At 42.6% G+C, this 17,075-nt stretch overlaps 1 protein-coding gene across 5 annotated transcripts in view; it reads right to left on the reverse strand.

Moving 5' to 3' along the window:
• LOC112233576 (5'-AMP-activated protein kinase subunit gamma-2) overlaps positions 1–17,075 on the reverse strand; it is a 102,882-nt gene that overhangs the window by 5,629 nt on the left and 80,178 nt on the right. For all 5 annotated transcript variants that reach the window (XM_042308414.1, XM_024401316.2, XM_024401315.2 and 2 more), the window contains 9 exons: positions 14,817–14,898; positions 11,006–11,064; positions 8,917–8,962; positions 8,739–8,793; positions 7,422–7,548; positions 5,831–5,996; positions 4,349–4,386; positions 4,018–4,164; positions 59–152 (listed from right to left, as the gene is read on the reverse strand). In XM_042308414.1, the coding sequence (XP_042164348.1) occupies positions 59–152; positions 4,018–4,164; positions 4,349–4,386; positions 5,831–5,996; positions 7,422–7,548; positions 8,739–8,793; positions 8,917–8,962; positions 11,006–11,064; positions 14,817–14,898 (814 nt within the window). The remainder of the gene's footprint in view (positions 1–58; positions 153–4,017; positions 4,165–4,348; positions 4,387–5,830; positions 5,997–7,421; positions 7,549–8,738; positions 8,794–8,916; positions 8,963–11,005; positions 11,065–14,816; positions 14,899–17,075) is intronic.

Raw genomic sequence — 17,075 nt, forward strand, 5'->3', positions numbered from 1 at the left:
AGGACATGGTGGAGGTTTTTATTTGATTTCTATTAGGAGGAACGCTGGGCGTTTATACCTGCAGGGGCGAGCACCAGGGCCTGCAGGATGTCCGACAGGGACACAATGCCCACGATCCGGGCATTCTCATCCACCACAACCAGCCTGTGGACCTGGGGACGAGAAGAGCATGAATATTATAGGAGGAGAGAATCAAGGTTAGCAGAGAAAAGAGGAGAGGGTGCTATATTATATCCGAGACTGTGACAGGAGAGGGTGCTGTATTATATCTGAGACTGACAGGAGAGGGTGCTATATTATATCTGAGACTGTGACAGGAGAGGGTGCTGTATTATATCTGAGACTGACAGGAGACGGTGCTGTATTATATCTGAGACTGTGACAGGAGAGGGTGCTGTATTATATCTGAGACAGTGACAGGAGACAGTGCTATATTATATCTGAGACTGACAGTGCTATATTATATCTGAGTGCAATATTATATCTGAGACTTTGGCGGTGCTATATTATATCTGAGACTGACAGGAGACGGTGCTATATTATATCTGAGACTGACAGGAGACGGTGCTATATTATATTTGAGACTGACAGGAGAAGGTGCTATATTATATCTGAGACTGACAGGAGACGGTGCTATATTATATCTGAGACTGACAGGAGACTGTGCTATATTATATCTGAGACTGTGACAGGAGAGGGTGCTGTATTATATCTGAGACAGTGACAGGAGACAGTGCTATATTATATCTGAGACTGACAGTGCTATATTATATCTGAGTGCAATATTATATCTGAGACTTTGGCGGTGCTATATTATATCTGAGACTGACAGGAGACGGTGCTATATTATATCTGAGACTGACAGGAGACGGTGCTATATTATATTTGAGACTGACAGGAGAAGGTGCTATATTATATCTGAGACTGTGACAGGAGAGGGTGCTGTATTATATCTGAGACAGTGCTATATTATATCTGAGTGCAATATTATATCTGAGACTTTGGCGGTGCTATATTATATCTGAGACTGACAGGAGACGGTGCTATATTATATCTGAGACTGACAGGAGACGGTGCTATATTATATCTGAGACTGACAGGAGACTGTGCTATATTATATCTGAGACTGACAGTGCTATATTATATCTGAGACTGACAGTGCTATATTATATCTGAGACTGACAGTGCTATATTATATCTGAGACTGACAGTGCTATATTATATCTGAGACTGACAGTGCTATATTATATCTGAGACCGACAGTGCTATATTATATCTGAGACCGACAGTGCTATATTATATCTGAGACCGACAGTGCTATATTATATCTGAGACCGACAGTGCTATATTATATCTGAGACCGACAGTGCTATATTATATCTGAGACCGACAGTGCTATATTATATCTGAGACTGACAGTGCTATATTATATCTGAGACTGACAGTGCTATATTATATCTGAGACTGACAGTGCTATATTATATCTGAGACTGACAGGAGAGGGTGCTATATTATATCTGAGACTGACAGGAGAGGGTGCTGTATTATATCTGAGACTGTGACAGGAGACGGTGCTGTATTATATCTGAGACTGACGGTGCTATATTATATCTGAGACTGACAGGAGACGGTGCTATATTATATCTGAGACTGACAGGAGAGGGTGCTATATTATATCTGAGACTGACAGGAGAGGGTGCTATATTATATCTGAGACTGTGACAGGAGACGGTGCTGTATTATATCTGAGACTGACAGGAGACTGTGCTATATTATATCTGTGACTGACAGGAGAGGGTGCTATATTATATCTGTGACTGACAGGAGAGGGTGCTATATTATATCTGTGACTGACAGGAGAGGGTGCTATATTATATCTGTGACTGACAGGAGAGGGTGCTATATTATATCTGTGACTGACAGGAGAGGGTGCTATATTATATCTGTGACTGACAGAGAGGGTGCTATATTATATCTGAGACTGACAGGAGAGGGTGCTATATTATATCTGAGACTGACAGTGCTATATTATATCTGAGACTGACAGTGCTATATTATATCTGAGACTGACAGTGCTATATTATATCTGAGACTGACAGTGCTATATTATATCTGAGACTGACAGTGCTATATTATATCTGAGACTGACAGGAGACGGTGCTATATTATATCTGAGACTGTGACAGGAGACGGTGCTATATTATATCTGAGACTGACAGGAGACGGTGCTATATTATATCTGAGACTGACAGGAGACGGTGCTATATTATATCTGAGACTGACAGGAGACGGTGCTATATTATATCTGAGACTGACAGGAGAGGGTGCTGTATTATATCTGAGACTGTGACAGGAGACGGTGCTGTATTATATCTGAGACTGACAGGAGACTGTGCTATATTATATCTGTGACTGACAGGAGACTGTGCTATATTATATCAGTGACTGACAGGAGAGGGTGCTATATTATATCTGAGACTGACAGGAGACGGTGCTATATTATATCTGAGACTGACAGGAGACGGTGCTATATTATATCTGAGACTGACAGGAGAGGGTGCTGTATTATATCTGAGACTGTGACAGGAGACGGTGCTGTATTATATCTGAGACTGACAGGAGACTGTGCTATATTATATCTGTGACTGACAGGAGAGGGTGCTATATTATATCTGTGACTGACAGGAGAGGGTGCTATATTATATCTGTGACTGACAGGAGAGGGTGCTATATTATATCTGTGACTGACAGGAGAGGGTGCTATATTATATCTGTGACTGACAGGAGAGGGTGCTATATTATATCTGAGACTGACAGGAGAGGGTGCTATATTATATCTGAGACTGACAGTGCTATATTATATCTGAGACTGACAGTGCTATATTATATCTGAGACTGACAGTGCTATATTATATCTGAGACTGACAGTGCTATATTATATCTGAGACTGACAGTGCTATATTATATCTGAGACTGACAGTGCTATATTATATCTGAGACTGACAGTGCTATATTATATCTGAGACTGACAGTGCTATATTATATCTGAGACTGACAGTGCTATATTATATCTGAGACTGACAGGAGACGGTGCTATATTATATCTGAGACTGTGACAGGAGACGGTGCTATATTATATCTGAGACTGACAGGAGACGGTGCTATATTATATCTGAGACTGACAGGAGACGGTGCTATATTATATCTGAGACTGACAGGAGACGGTGCTATATTATATCTGAGACTGACAGGAGACGGTGCTATATTATATCTGAGACTGACAGGAGAGGGTGCTGTATTATATCTGAGACTGACAGGAGACGGTGCTATATTATATCTGAGACTGACAGGAGACTGTGCTATATTATATCTGTGACTGACAGGAGACTGTGCTATATTATATCAGTGACTGACAGGAGAGGGTGCTATATTATATCTGTGACTGACAGTGCTATATTATATCTGTGACTGACAGGATATTATAGGGTGCTATATTATATCTGAGACTGACAGTGCTATATTATATCTGAGACTGACAGTGCTATATTATATCTGAGACTGACAGTGCTATATTATATCTGAGACTGACAGTGCTATATTATATCTGAGACTGACAGTGCTATATTATATCTGAGACTGACAGTGCTATATTATATCTGAGACTGACAGTGCTATATTATATCTGAGACTGACAGTGCTATATTATATCTGAGACTGACAGTGCTATATTATATCTGAGACTGACAGTGCTATATTATATCTGAGACTGACAGTGCTATATTATATCTGAGACTGACAGGAGACGGTGCTATATTATATCTGAGACTGTGACAGGAGACGGTGCTATATTATATCTGAGACTGACAGGAGACGGTGCTATATTATATCTGAGACTGACAGGAGACGGTGCTATATTATATCTGAGACTGTGACAGGAGAGGGTTTTGAAGGTCTGTGTGTGTGTGTGTGTGTGTGTGTGTGTGTGTGTGTGTGTGTGTGTGTGTGTGAGACAGTCACCTCTGCTTTGACTATCCTGTCCACGATGGTCTCCAGTGTCTCGAGCCGGTTGCACTTCATGACGCCCTCAAAGTACTGTGAGCGATGCCTCAGAGCCTGGGTCACCGTGATGTCCAGGTTGTTGTAGGTCTTCTCAGCAGCAAGGTTCTACACACAGTAAAGACAAACAACTACTCAGTCCATCTCTGAACATTCACTTATGAAAAGAAATATTCATCAACATTGAATTAGTCAACTTTTTAAACAGGTGTTTGATGAAGTATTAGATGAAATGTTTAGGAAAGGGATACATTTAAAAAAAATGTATTTAAGAAAGAAAAGGGTTACTTACAATGACATCAAACTTGGAATAGATATCCACTACTTTTCCTGAAAAGTGGAAAAATCAAAGAGATTCACAATCCGGCTAAAACCATACAACCGACAAGTACAGCACTTACAAATGACTGATTGGCTGAAAGAAATTGATAATAGTCAATAGTCAGCTTGTGGAAACTTTCGTTAGACTTCAATGCAGCTTATGACATTATCGATCATCATCATTATCGAAAAACTTGTATTATTGCTTTTTATCCCCTGCTACATCGTGGATGGAGAGTTACCTGTCTAACAGAACACAGAGGGTGTTCCTTAACGGAGGCCTCTCCAACATAATCCAGTTAGAGTCTGGCATTCACGATGGCAGTTGTCTAGGCCCCTTTTTTCAATCTTTACTAATGACCTGGCACTGAGTAAAGCTTTTGTGTCTATGTATGCTGATGACTCAACATCATGACTCAACAGCATACTCAATACCCCAGCAAGTGAAATCCCCACAACACTTAGAGCTGCAGTCTGTTTCAGAATGGGTGGCTAGTAATAAACTAGTACTAAATATTTCAAAAACTAAAAAGCACGGTATTTGGGAAAAAACATTCCCTAAACCTCAACAAAATGTTGTAATGAATAATGTGAAATTTGAGCAAGTGGAGGAGACTAAACTGCTTGGAGTAACCCTGGATGTAAACTGTAATGGTTAAAACATATTGACGCAACGGTAGCTACGATGGGGAGAAGTCTGTCCATAATAAAGCACTGCTCTGCTTTCTTGATATTGCCATCAACAAAACACGTCCTACAGGCCCTAGTTATGTCGCACCTGGACTACTGCCCAGTCATGTGGTCGAGTACCACAAAGAGGGACATAGGTGAATTACACTTTGCACTGAACAGAGCAGCACGGCTGGCCCTTAAATGTACATGGAGAGCTAACATCAGTGGCATGCATTTCAATCTCTCCTGGTTCAAATTAGGGGAGAGATTGAATGCATCACTATATGTCTTTGAGAGGTATTGACATGTTGAAAGCACCGAGCAGTCTGTTCAAATGACTAGCACACAGCTTAGAGACCCATGCCTACCCCACAAGACATTCCACCGGGGGTCTCTTCAGTCCCCAAGTCCAGAACACACTCCAGGAAACACAGTACTACATAGAGCCATGACTACATGGAACTCCTATTCCACATCAAGTAACTCATGCAAGCAGTAAAATCTGATCAAAACTGAACCTTATGGAACAACGCGGACTGTGAAGAGGCACACACACTCCACACAAACGCACATTGTAATATTGTTGTTTGGTGGTATTATAAATCTTGTATTCTCGATATGTAGTGGTGTAATAATGTTATATGATGTACTGTTTTATATGTAATCTAAGTGCCTTAATGTGTTTGGACCCCAGGAAGAATAGCTGCTGTCTTGGCAGGGGATCTCTAATAAATACAAAATACACCACCACACGTCTGCTCAGCCTGAAGCACACACACACCTGACTCGTCCACCACTGGCAGTGCGGACACCCTCCGGTCCACAAAGATGTTGAGGGCCTTGATGATGGGTGTGTTGGGGTGGATGAAGGCGATGTTGTGGTAGGTCCCGATGGTTAGTTCCTCCAAAGTCTGCTTCATAAAGGCAGGCTTGGGCATCTCGCACACCTGCCACATATTCAGAAGGGAGAAAACGTTTGGAAATTCTTATTAACATTGACTGAAACCAGGCAGAACTACCAATGAGAAACACGTTTGGAAATGTTGTAAAAGGTTTTTTGATGCGTGACCTAAGAAGCATGAGATAGGAGAGATGGGACAAAGCACTTTAGGATTAAACTGGTTTCACCTCCATTTGACTGTCTAATGTAGTGTCAGCAGTATTTCCATCAGTGTACCGGTCCCATTTTTGATATTGTCCATGTCTGTCTGACCTTCTTGCATGCCCTGCTCATATTACCATGAATGTCTGCCGGTCTATTTTTCAGTCCGTCTGTCTCATTCTCTATGTCAGTCTGTCGGTCTTGTATTCTGTCCGTCTATACCTGTGTGTGTGCAATCACCTGGTCTATCAGTTCCTTAGTGCGGCAGGTAGCCTAGCAATTAAGAGCGTTAGGTCAGTAACCAAAAGGTCACTGGTTCGAATCCCCGAGCCGGCAAGGTAGGAAAAGAAAATCTGCCATTCTGCCCTTGAGCAAGGCAATTAACCCCCAAACACGGCACACACATTTCAGTTGAAGGCATTCGGTTGTGCAACTGACTAGGTATCCCCTTTCTCCTAACCCGCGACAGACGGATGTCCTTCTGTCAAGTAGGTTCATATTTCCTAACGTCTTTCCTGTGGTCTACTTTATTATGCAGAGATGCATTTCACACTCCCTTCTACAGGTCAGACACCTTCGTCTAGACAAGACTGCTTCTCTAGCCAGCAGCCTGCTACAGTACTACCTTAACGCAACCAATTCATTAATTTATTAAACAACATTTCATTAATTAACTCTCAAACGGATTGAATGAATATAAAATCATTTCCTGAATTAGTGGATTTGAAACTGGTAACTGCGTTATATAGTCACAATACGTCGTTAGACTTGAGATCATCCAGGCAAAATCAGATGTTTTAGTTTTATTGAACCTTTATTTAAATAGGCAAGTCAGTCAGATCGAGTAAACCACGTGTCAAACTCATTCCACGGAGGGCCTAGTGTCTGCGGGTCTTCCTTCCTCCCTTGAACCTGACTGATGAATTAAGGTCAGTAATTAGTAAGGAACTCCCCTCACCTGGTCGTCTAGGTCTTAATTGAAAGGAAAAACCAGCAGACACTAGGCCCTCCACGGAATGAGTTTGACTCCCCTGGATTAAACTAATCCTCTACTGAATCAGATAAGACCAGCCTCTCTAGACTCCATCCTTTCATCATCCTACCTTTGTAGATGTCCTCCTTAATTTCCTTCCCTCATCCCATCTTTCTGAGTGTATGTTACCTTCAATTCTACAGAGATCCAACAAGGGGCAGCATACTCTTAAATTGCCACCCACCGTGTGTTTTTCCTATAAGAGAGCCCATGCTTCACACATCCAGTTTGACTTACGAAGAGCTGGAGGAACTTGAGGATCCTCTTGTGCGTGAGGATATAAAGCGCGTTGCCGCTGACTGGGTCTATGACGGGCAGCCGGTGGATCTTGTTCTTGATGAGCGAGTACACCGCGTCGAATATGCTGAGAGAGAGAGATCAATAGAAGATTGGGTTAAAATAACACAGACAACCTGTCTTTGCCAATAAAGCACTCAAGACCGAGGGTGTTGATACATTGACTCTCTCTCTCTCCATCAATCGTCTCCATCTTTAAAACAGCACGTCGTGGTCGAGTCTCCAGAAAAACAGGTTCACAGTGCAGGCTACCTTTTTAAGTACTGCATTGGCTAGGAGGCTTTCATAAAACCTGTTTCAGAACATTCTGCTTGGAGAGAAATGCTACAGTATCTAACGGAGGCGCCATAAAACACTAAGTGGACCTTATTCAGCGAAAAGCTCAAGCAAATTGACCAGATGACGTGCAAACACAAAGTATCCATGCATGTTAAACCATGAACCACACAGGAAGTCATCAGAAACAAGGGGCTAACTAGGAAGGTAAACAGATCTGCTCTCTATCCCAGTCGTTCTCCTTCAGACTCAAACCAAATAGTCTATCAGAAAGCAAAACCACGAAGACAACGGAATCAGTCATTAAGTAATTCAATGATACTGATGATCTCCCAAAAGGAGGCAGAAACCAAACCAGAGGCATGTTAACCTGGGATGATGCCATAGTCGAGTGCCCTAGGTGGTATTTTAAGCAGAGGTTCTTTTTTTAGAGTCTGACCCATACGGCTTTTCACGGGATGGACCTTGAATTATTCAGTGTGAAGAAAATAAACAATGGGAAAGGCTGTCGCAGAGCAGGGAAAAAAAGGACAAAAATATGAGGGGAAAGTACCAGAACTTTCCCCAGAAATCTAGGGAACGTACGGCATACTTGAAACTCCACCTGGGAGAGCTTATTGACAATAAATGACTACCTATAAATTCTAACTGAGTGAGGAAGCCAGGCTAATTTGCAGTGTTTATGACCATAGAAATACACTTCAAATTATGTTTATGACTATGATGTAGAAAGAAACGAGTAGACAAATCAGATTTCTCAATCAACTTATAGTTGAATATGGACCGTTAGTATAATGGAGTCCCTCAGTGTAATGATGAGCCAAGTAAAGTTAATCATTAACAGATCATTACTATCCTGTTCATGGATCTGCAGGTTCATTTCCCCATCATACATGTTGTGTTTTATTTGAACTTCCTATATAAAATAAAGACAAATATGAAATGCAGGTGACATGTATAAGAAATGTGGAACAGGCTCACCTTGCATCAGGTGATATGTTCACTAATGGCTTAAAGGTTTCTTGTAGATAGAGCTCTACAGGACAGAAAAATAACAAAAAGCACCAACAAACTATCAAATCAATTTCTTTATAATCGGTTGACCAACTGATAAAAAGGGTTGTTTTGAAACTGGAAATGTGCTGGAAAGTTGCCATACCTCTCCATGTTTCAATCTGATGTTCCTCCAGCTCGTAGATTTGTACCTATAAGACAAAACATTCAACAATTAGTGATATTTAACATGCTTTCCATGACTCGAACATAGCACACAGCATTACATTTATAATGGTTTTGTTTGTATAAGCATTTGTTAGCATTTGTTAGAATTAGAAACTTAATAAATATAAAAATATATAAATCACAGCAATTGTCAGAAGAAAAAGATGTAAGCACTGGCATCATGAAAAATCAAACAGGTGGGAAAGTACCAGAATTGATCAAGTTCTCTCTTAGTCTCAGCTAATGACAGAGGCAAGGACTATTTCCTCATCAATATGCATAAGTCTGATATGGAAGGTTCCCTAGAGGGTCTCAATCAGGTCCACCTCAACCCTCTCCGACGTAAAACAAGACAGTTATGAGAACCGCTGCTAATGAATAACAACAGCAAAGAAAGGAAGGGGGAGATGAGGGAGCAGTAGGTCCTCAATGACTTCATTACAAAAACAAAGGCCATTTCTATGGTACCCACAGCTACATTGAGCCCATTAGGAGAATATGAACAACAGGGGATTTGCTTGGTAATGCGTGTCGATCATTCTTTAGAATGGTGGTGACACAGACTAGCGAGGTGGATAGACAAAATGCCCATTGAGCTCTATCAGCTCTTGAAGTACCCTTAGGCAGACGGAGTAGAGGGTTATAAGGGTTATATAATAGTCAAAGCCCGGAGGCCTTTTCTGTTCTTCTGTAAAACAACAGCTACATCACATTCACAATAACACAATACTGATCCAGGACTCTGTGTGTGTGTGTGTCAACTTGACCACAAACTCACTCAAAAAGTCCACAAACAAATGAAAGGCCATTGGGTAGCCCACCTGTCAGTCAGTCCAGACTAGAGGAACTTTGACTCATCTTGGAGTAAGGTTGGAAAATTCAGGCTAAAACCTGGGAATTTTTGGAAAGCTACCAGAATTTGGCAACACTCAGTGATCTCTGTCTTAGGCAATAACAGAGGCACTGACTATTTCCTCATGAATATGATATGGAAGGACTGACAAACACTTCACTGCATTGGTTGTTCTCTTGACTATGGATTAACTAACGATAGCCATTAGGATGCCCACACACAGTCGCCGTCACCTGGCCTAACAAATACCAATAAATATTGGGACGGGGAAAATCCCAAGAGGGCCTAGCCTCACTAGCTGGGCTTTCTATAATATGTGTAATATGCAGGAGTGACCATTCAGGTAACATGAACACAGACACTCCCATCTGACACATTTCATTTTTTACTTACCAGCTCAAATGTATTTTCCAGCTGAAAAATCATTGGTCATTGTTCGTAACAGTTTTGCTGCTATTTTGACCAGGCCTCTCTTGAAAAAAATATGATAATACTGCACTCTGCCGTTATTAAGCTTTAGCTGTACTAGGGAGGACTCCTGGAAAACAGCTACTGAAGTGGTTCTCATTACACAACACAGCTGAGCAATGCAGGCTATTTACACTACAGTCTACTGTAGTCAGCTGGCTGGCATATCTGCTGTGGTGAGTGTGAGGGTGTGTGTTATACTTGACTACAATCACTGTGGGTGAGCTGGTGTGAGAGAGAGTTAAGAGCAAGTGAGAGAGTGTGTGTGTGTGTGTACACACAGGGTAAAACATGTGTGAAAGCCCTGGGTCAGAACAGAGAGACCGTACTGCAGAATCACCATCTTCTCATGACCTGATGATTAATGATGATGTCGCTCTCCACTCTGCCTGTAAAGCTCCATGACACAGTGCCTGAGATGGAGGTGTTGTTTAAGCTTCCAGCCTCCCAACACAGCACTGCTGTCCAGTCAGTTAATGTCGCTGGCTGTGGTGACAATAGGAAGCCGAAGCCGTACAGTCAAACCATTTCAACCCACAGTCATGTTCAGTAGTATGGACTGAAACAGGGAGTAACTAGTTGGACATGCTCAATGAGAAAACACTCATTTTGGTTTTCTGTAGCAAAATATTCGTACATTATTTCCATTGCCCTAATGAACATGACCCACAAGTCCTTAGGATCTGTCTGATAAGGGGTCACGTACCATGGGAGACTTGTAGTATCTGTGGAGGATGTTGATGAAGTCTGTGATGGTTAACATTCCTGAAGAGAGAGCGAGAGGGAGAAAAAGGAGTGGTCTTGTTTATTGCAGTAATTATTCACATTGCACAGGTGTTGGATTTGTCCAAGCACATACACTCACTGGTACTGACAGAGGTAGACAGAGGAGAGAAGATGAGAGGAGCAGCAGAGGGAGGTACAGCTGGAACAGAAGGGCAATGTGTGAGATAGGGAGAGGACAGGGAAAAAGAGAGGATAGGGAGTGGAGAGGATGGGGAGAAGATAGGGAGGGGATACTGAGAAAGAGGATAGAGGGTGGACAGGGGAGAAGATAGGGAGGGGATACTGAGAAAGAGGATAGAGGGTGGAGAGGGGAGAAGATAGGGAGGGGATACTGAGAAAGAGGATAGAGGGTGGAGAGGATGGGGAGGGGAGAAGATAGGGAGGGGATAGTGAGAAAGAGGATAGAGGGTAGAGAGGATGGGAGGGGATAGTGAGAAAAAGGATAGAGGGTGGAGAGGATGATGGTTGGGGGAAGATTGGGAGGGGATACTGAGAAAGAGGAGAGGGTGGAGAGGATGGGGAGGGGAGAAGATAGGGAGGGGATACTGAGAAAGAGGATAGAGGGTGGACAGGGGAGAAGATAGGGAGGGGATACTGAGAGGAAGAGGATAGTGAGAAAGAGGGAGGGTGGGGAGGGGAGAAGATAGGGAGGGGATAGTGAGACAGAGGATAGAGGGTGGAGAGGATGATGGTTGGGGGAAGATTGGGAGGGGATACTGAGAAAGAGGAGAGGGTGGAGAGGATGGGGAGGGGAGAAGATAGGGAGGGGATAGTGAGAAAGAGGAGAGGGTGGGGAGGGGAGAAGATAGGGAGGGGATAGTGAGAAAGAGGACAGGGTGTAGAGAGGATGGGGAGGGGACAGTGAGAGGAGAGGGAGAGTGAAATAGATGGGCCTATTTCTGGGACATCCTCTCCACATACACTTCATTGAGGTCAGTACAGCCTAGGGGTGAGAGAACAGTGGAGTGGAACAGAGGGCTAGATTCTTAGTAAAGCCCATCTGTGCGTGTCATACACACACACACGTTTCACTCTCAGTTGAGTGGACTTGATTTATGTATGCGAGGCATCAGGCTCTACACTCACATCCTAGTGATGAAGCCAGGACAATTGTGCAATATGGATGTCCCCTAACCATATGTGGGCACATAGCGATATTGTTCAATGTATCCTTGATTCAATTGTTGAAAAACATATAGACCAAATATGGTAAGAATATACTATTGAGTTAATTTCTGCCAACTCAAATTAGCACTAGTGAATGGAAGCCCATGACCATGGCTCATTATAACTTGTCTGCCTGTCTGTTCTCAGAGCCGGCTAGAGAGGAGAGAACAGTATTTATATCCGTCTCCATGACGCTGGCCCAGATACAAGGAGAGGAGGCCGCCTCTTGAGGGGAAGAGAGGGAAGGAGAGAGGATGGAGTCGTCAAAATGGAGGGCAGAGTAAGCCAATGGAAAGGAGAGAGACGATGGATAGAGAGAGAGAGGATGGATAGAGAGAGGATGGATGGATAGAGGATGGATAGAGAGAGAGGATGATAGAGAGAGAGGATGGATAGAGCAGAGACAGAAAAGGGGGGGAGGAGGTTGAGGAGAGGGAGGTACAGTGCAAAGACGGAAGCATTAGTAAGAGGATGGGTAGAAGTGAGGGAGAGCACACAAAGGAGAGGGGGTTTCTAAGGATGAGGGGAATGGGGGAAAAGAGACGAGGCAATGATTATATTAGGGGCGAGGGTATTAGGGATGTGGCTAGCCATGATGTAAGAGTGATCCAACAGATTCAGGCTAGAGAGAGATTCCTATGTTACATAATATTCAGTGCATCTCCTGGATGTACAGTAAGTATGTGACTTATTTCAATATGTGTGTGAACACAGGCCACCAGCGCCCTCCCGCAGTGAAAAGAAAAACATTTTACACCTTTATTTAATCTTTATTTAACTAGGCAAGTCAGTTAAGAACACATTCTTATTTTCAATGATGGCCTAGGAACAGTGGGTTAACTGCCTTGTTCAGGGGCAGAACGACAGATTTTTACCTTGTCAGCTCGGGGATTCAATCTTGCAACCTTACAGTTAACTAGTCCAACGCTCTAACCACCTGATTACATTGCACTCCACGAGGAGACTGCCTGTTACGCGAATGCAGTAAGCGAAGGTAAGTTGCTAGCTAGCATTAAACTTCTCATAAAAAACAATCAATCAATCATAATCACTAGTTAAACTAGTAATAGCTTCAACCATGTGTAGTTATCTACCGTGTCCTGCGTTGCATATAATCGATGCGTATCGTTGCTCCAATGTGTACCTAACCATAAACATCAATGCCTTTCTTAAAATCAATACACAGATATATTTTTAAACCTGCATATTCAGCTAAAAGAAATCCAGGTTAGCAGGCAATATTAACCAGGTGAAATTGTGTCAGTTTGGGCTGCCTAATTTGCCAGAATTTTACATAATTATGACATAAAATTGAAGGTTGTGCAATGTAACAGGAATATTTAGACTTATGGATGCCACCCGTTAGATAAAATACGGAACGGTTACGCATCACACTGAAAGAATAAACGTCTTGTTTTCGAGATGATAGTTTCTGGATCCAACCATATTAATGACCTATGGCTCGTATTTCTGTGTGTTATTATATTATAACTAAGTCTATGGTTTGATAGAGCAGTCTGACTGAGCAGTGGTAAGCAGCAGCAGGCTCGTAAGCATTCAATCAAACAGCACTTTCGTGCGTTTTGCCAGCAGCTCTTCGTTGTGCTTCAAGCATTGCTCCGTTTATGACTTCAAGCCTATCAACTCCCGAGATTAGGCTTGTGTAACCGATGTGAAATGGTTAGCTAGTTAGCGGGGTGCGCGCTAATATTGTTTCAAACGTCACTCGCTTGGAGTGATTGTTCCCCTTGCTCTGCATGGGTAATGCTGCTTCGAGGGTGGCTGTTGTCGATGTGTTCCTGGTTCGAGCGAGGAGAGGGACGGAGGCTATACTGTTACACTGGCAATACTAAAGTACCTATAAGAACATCCAATAGTCGAAGGCTACTGAAATACAAATGGTATAGAGAGAAATAGTCCTATAATTCCTATAATAACTACAACCTAAAACTTCTCACCTGGGAATATTGAAGACTCATGTTTTAAAGGAACCACCAGTTTTCATATGTTCTCATGTTCTGAGCAAGGAACTTAAATGTTAGCTTTCTTACATGGCACATATTGCACTTTTACTTTCTTCTCCAACACTTTGTTTTTGCATTATTTAAACCAAATTGAACATGTTTCATTATTTATTTGAGGCTAAATTGATTTTATTGATGTATTATATTAAGTTAAAATAAGTGTTTATTCAGTATTGTTGTAATTGTCATTATTACAAATAAATAAATGTTTATATTTAAAAAATAATAGTCTGATTAATTGGTATCGTCTTTTTTTGCCCTCTAATATCGGCGTTGAAAAATCATAACCGGTCGACCTCTAGCAGGGACACACACATTTTATAATTTGCATGGACTATGTCATTTGATCTACTTTCCTCATCACCTCTCAGTTTCTATACCTCCCCTCCTTTATATAGTTGTGATACCCTCATCTTTCCCTCTTCTCTATCCCAGTCTGACCATTTCTCCCTAAGAACTTGATTTGGTTCCATTCTGTTCACTATGTATGGAAAATACAGTAACATTTGACTGCAAAGAAAAATATATTTTTCCACTTACCGACAAAGCTCTGCTTCTTTGTCTCCCATAGTGGGGCTGCCCGCACCCCGTTGGCAACCAAGGCGAAGAAGGCCTTTTTTACCTACAGGCGAGAAGAACACACAACAATGTTTTTACAAGACTTGTTAAACATGTATTTTATAAAATGTAGGTGGAATAGAGCAGCATTATCCACCACTTCCCAGCCCCCTCTGCCTCCCAAGCTCCCAATTGAGGGGTCAGACAACACCTCCCCCCTAAAGAGTGTTTCTGGGCAGGGCAGGGTTTCATCACACCTCCCTGGCTGTGTCAGTTAGCATCCGCTGCTTCCTCCCCGTTACCACTAGCCACTGTGTGGTTAGATGTCTGTTAACTGGGGACAGGTATAGTAGTAGTCTTTCATCACAAAAAAAAGAATGCTGATGTGTGTGGTTCTGGTGGTTTGACTTTTGTTCCCTGTAAACAACAGGCAGTGGAAACAATTCTCCTCACTCAGGACAAATAAGTATCCATCTTTCCATCTACTTTCATGGAGAGAATAATGCCCCCTGGGCCCAGTTTTTCAAAAGTTATCTGGATTTTGCCTATCAGATTGGATTAAATGCATAGAAATAGAATAAATAGAACATACTTGAATTGGGGGGGGACTCCCATCCTATTCCTTTGCATTAATCCAATCAGATAGGCGAAATCCAGATAACTTTTGAAAAACTGGGTCCTGGACATTCCAGTTTGGTGTGATGATAAGATGGTATAAAATCAAAGACTCTAGTTCAGATCTTCGTATCTCTAAGCCAGAGATACCTGACTGACTGGATACATACTGTACCATGACTCCATTCACCTCAGCTGGGGGTAAAATAACTACGTAAACTCGTAAGGGGCTTGTGTAGACATGCTGAACAGATACCATTTCCTCATTAGAATTCATTCCCATTAGCATTCATTGTGAACGGCTCTCCCTGAGAAGCAGGTATCTGGTAATATTGTAATCCTACTGATACTGTATATCATTGTACTGCACCTCCCAAGATACTAAAAGACTTAAAACCATGACACCGCAAAGGGAAACCACAGATGATATCCCCCTCCAAAGACAAACGCATGGTCGTCTCTCTAATTGAATGCCTCCGCCTTTTTAAAATTCATATCCAATGCTAATGAACACACAAGCATGCTATTAAACCCCATTGTCTCCAGGCACTGTAAAACATTAATGAGACCATCTATTTTTCTTTTGGCATTTCTAAAAGAGTAATCTTAAGAAGATTACAGTTTAATGAGGCCGTGTAGCCATAATGAGAAGGTTCCTTTAGCCTTCACATGGAAACTTTAATCTTCCATTGAGGTCAGCCTCAGTCCGTTTCTGTTCTGGGCTGCTGGTCTGGACAAGCACTCAATGAAAGATTGGGAATCGGATAAGCAACTACTACCAGTCAAAACGTGGAAGTGATCAGAGCTATAGGGCTGCCCGATTTCCCGATCGTTAATACAAGTATATTCCAGTAAGCGGGAGGGACGACCCATTTTCCTATCTTCGTTTCCTCATCCACGTGCCAAATTGACTGCAGAGAGTTCCTGCTAAACCCTCTGTAAAACTTGACATATATAAAAGAGAACTACAGAAGCTAAAAGACTACACAGACCTGACCTGTCTTGACAAGAAAAGGTTTTAAGAATGAAGGGGGAGCCGTTCGACTAACGCTGTCTGTGCCTCACACTGTCTGGGGCACAAGGTGTGTGGGGGGGGTTGTCTTACTGTGTGCCTGATACCACCTGCTCCTTGATCAGAGAGCTGGCTGAAGGAATTGGGAGCCATGGACCAGAAACTAGGTGCTGTGGAGACCAGGCTACAAGCCAGCGTGAGCCAGGTGGAGGAAGTGAAAAGTATGAACAAAGTTCAGGAAGAAGAACTGAAGACATTAAAGAAGGACTTAGCAGCTGGTCAGCCAAAGGTGGCCTTCTCTGCAGCTCTAAGAACGTATGGTTCTGGGAACATTGGACCCTTCACCACTGACATACCCTTACAGTACAAAAGTCTTCAACGTCGGCAGTGGATACAACCCTGCTGCAGTTGTCTTCACAGCCGTGGTCAAAGGAGTGTATTACTTCTGCTACACCGTGTTCTACAACAGAAACGCCAACGCTGCCGTGTCTTTGCGGAAGAACAGACAGCTGCTGGTGTCCTCATGGGACGTTAGGTCTGGACTGGCACAAGACTTTGCCAGCAACGCAGCTGTAGTGGAGCTGGGAGACAGCACTGAGCTGGGCGTAGACACT

This window comes from Oncorhynchus tshawytscha, linkage group LG29, assembly GCF_018296145.1.
Source record: "Oncorhynchus tshawytscha isolate Ot180627B linkage group LG29, Otsh_v2.0, whole genome shotgun sequence".
Lineage (NCBI taxonomy): Eukaryota > Metazoa > Chordata > Actinopteri > Salmoniformes > Salmonidae > Oncorhynchus > Oncorhynchus tshawytscha.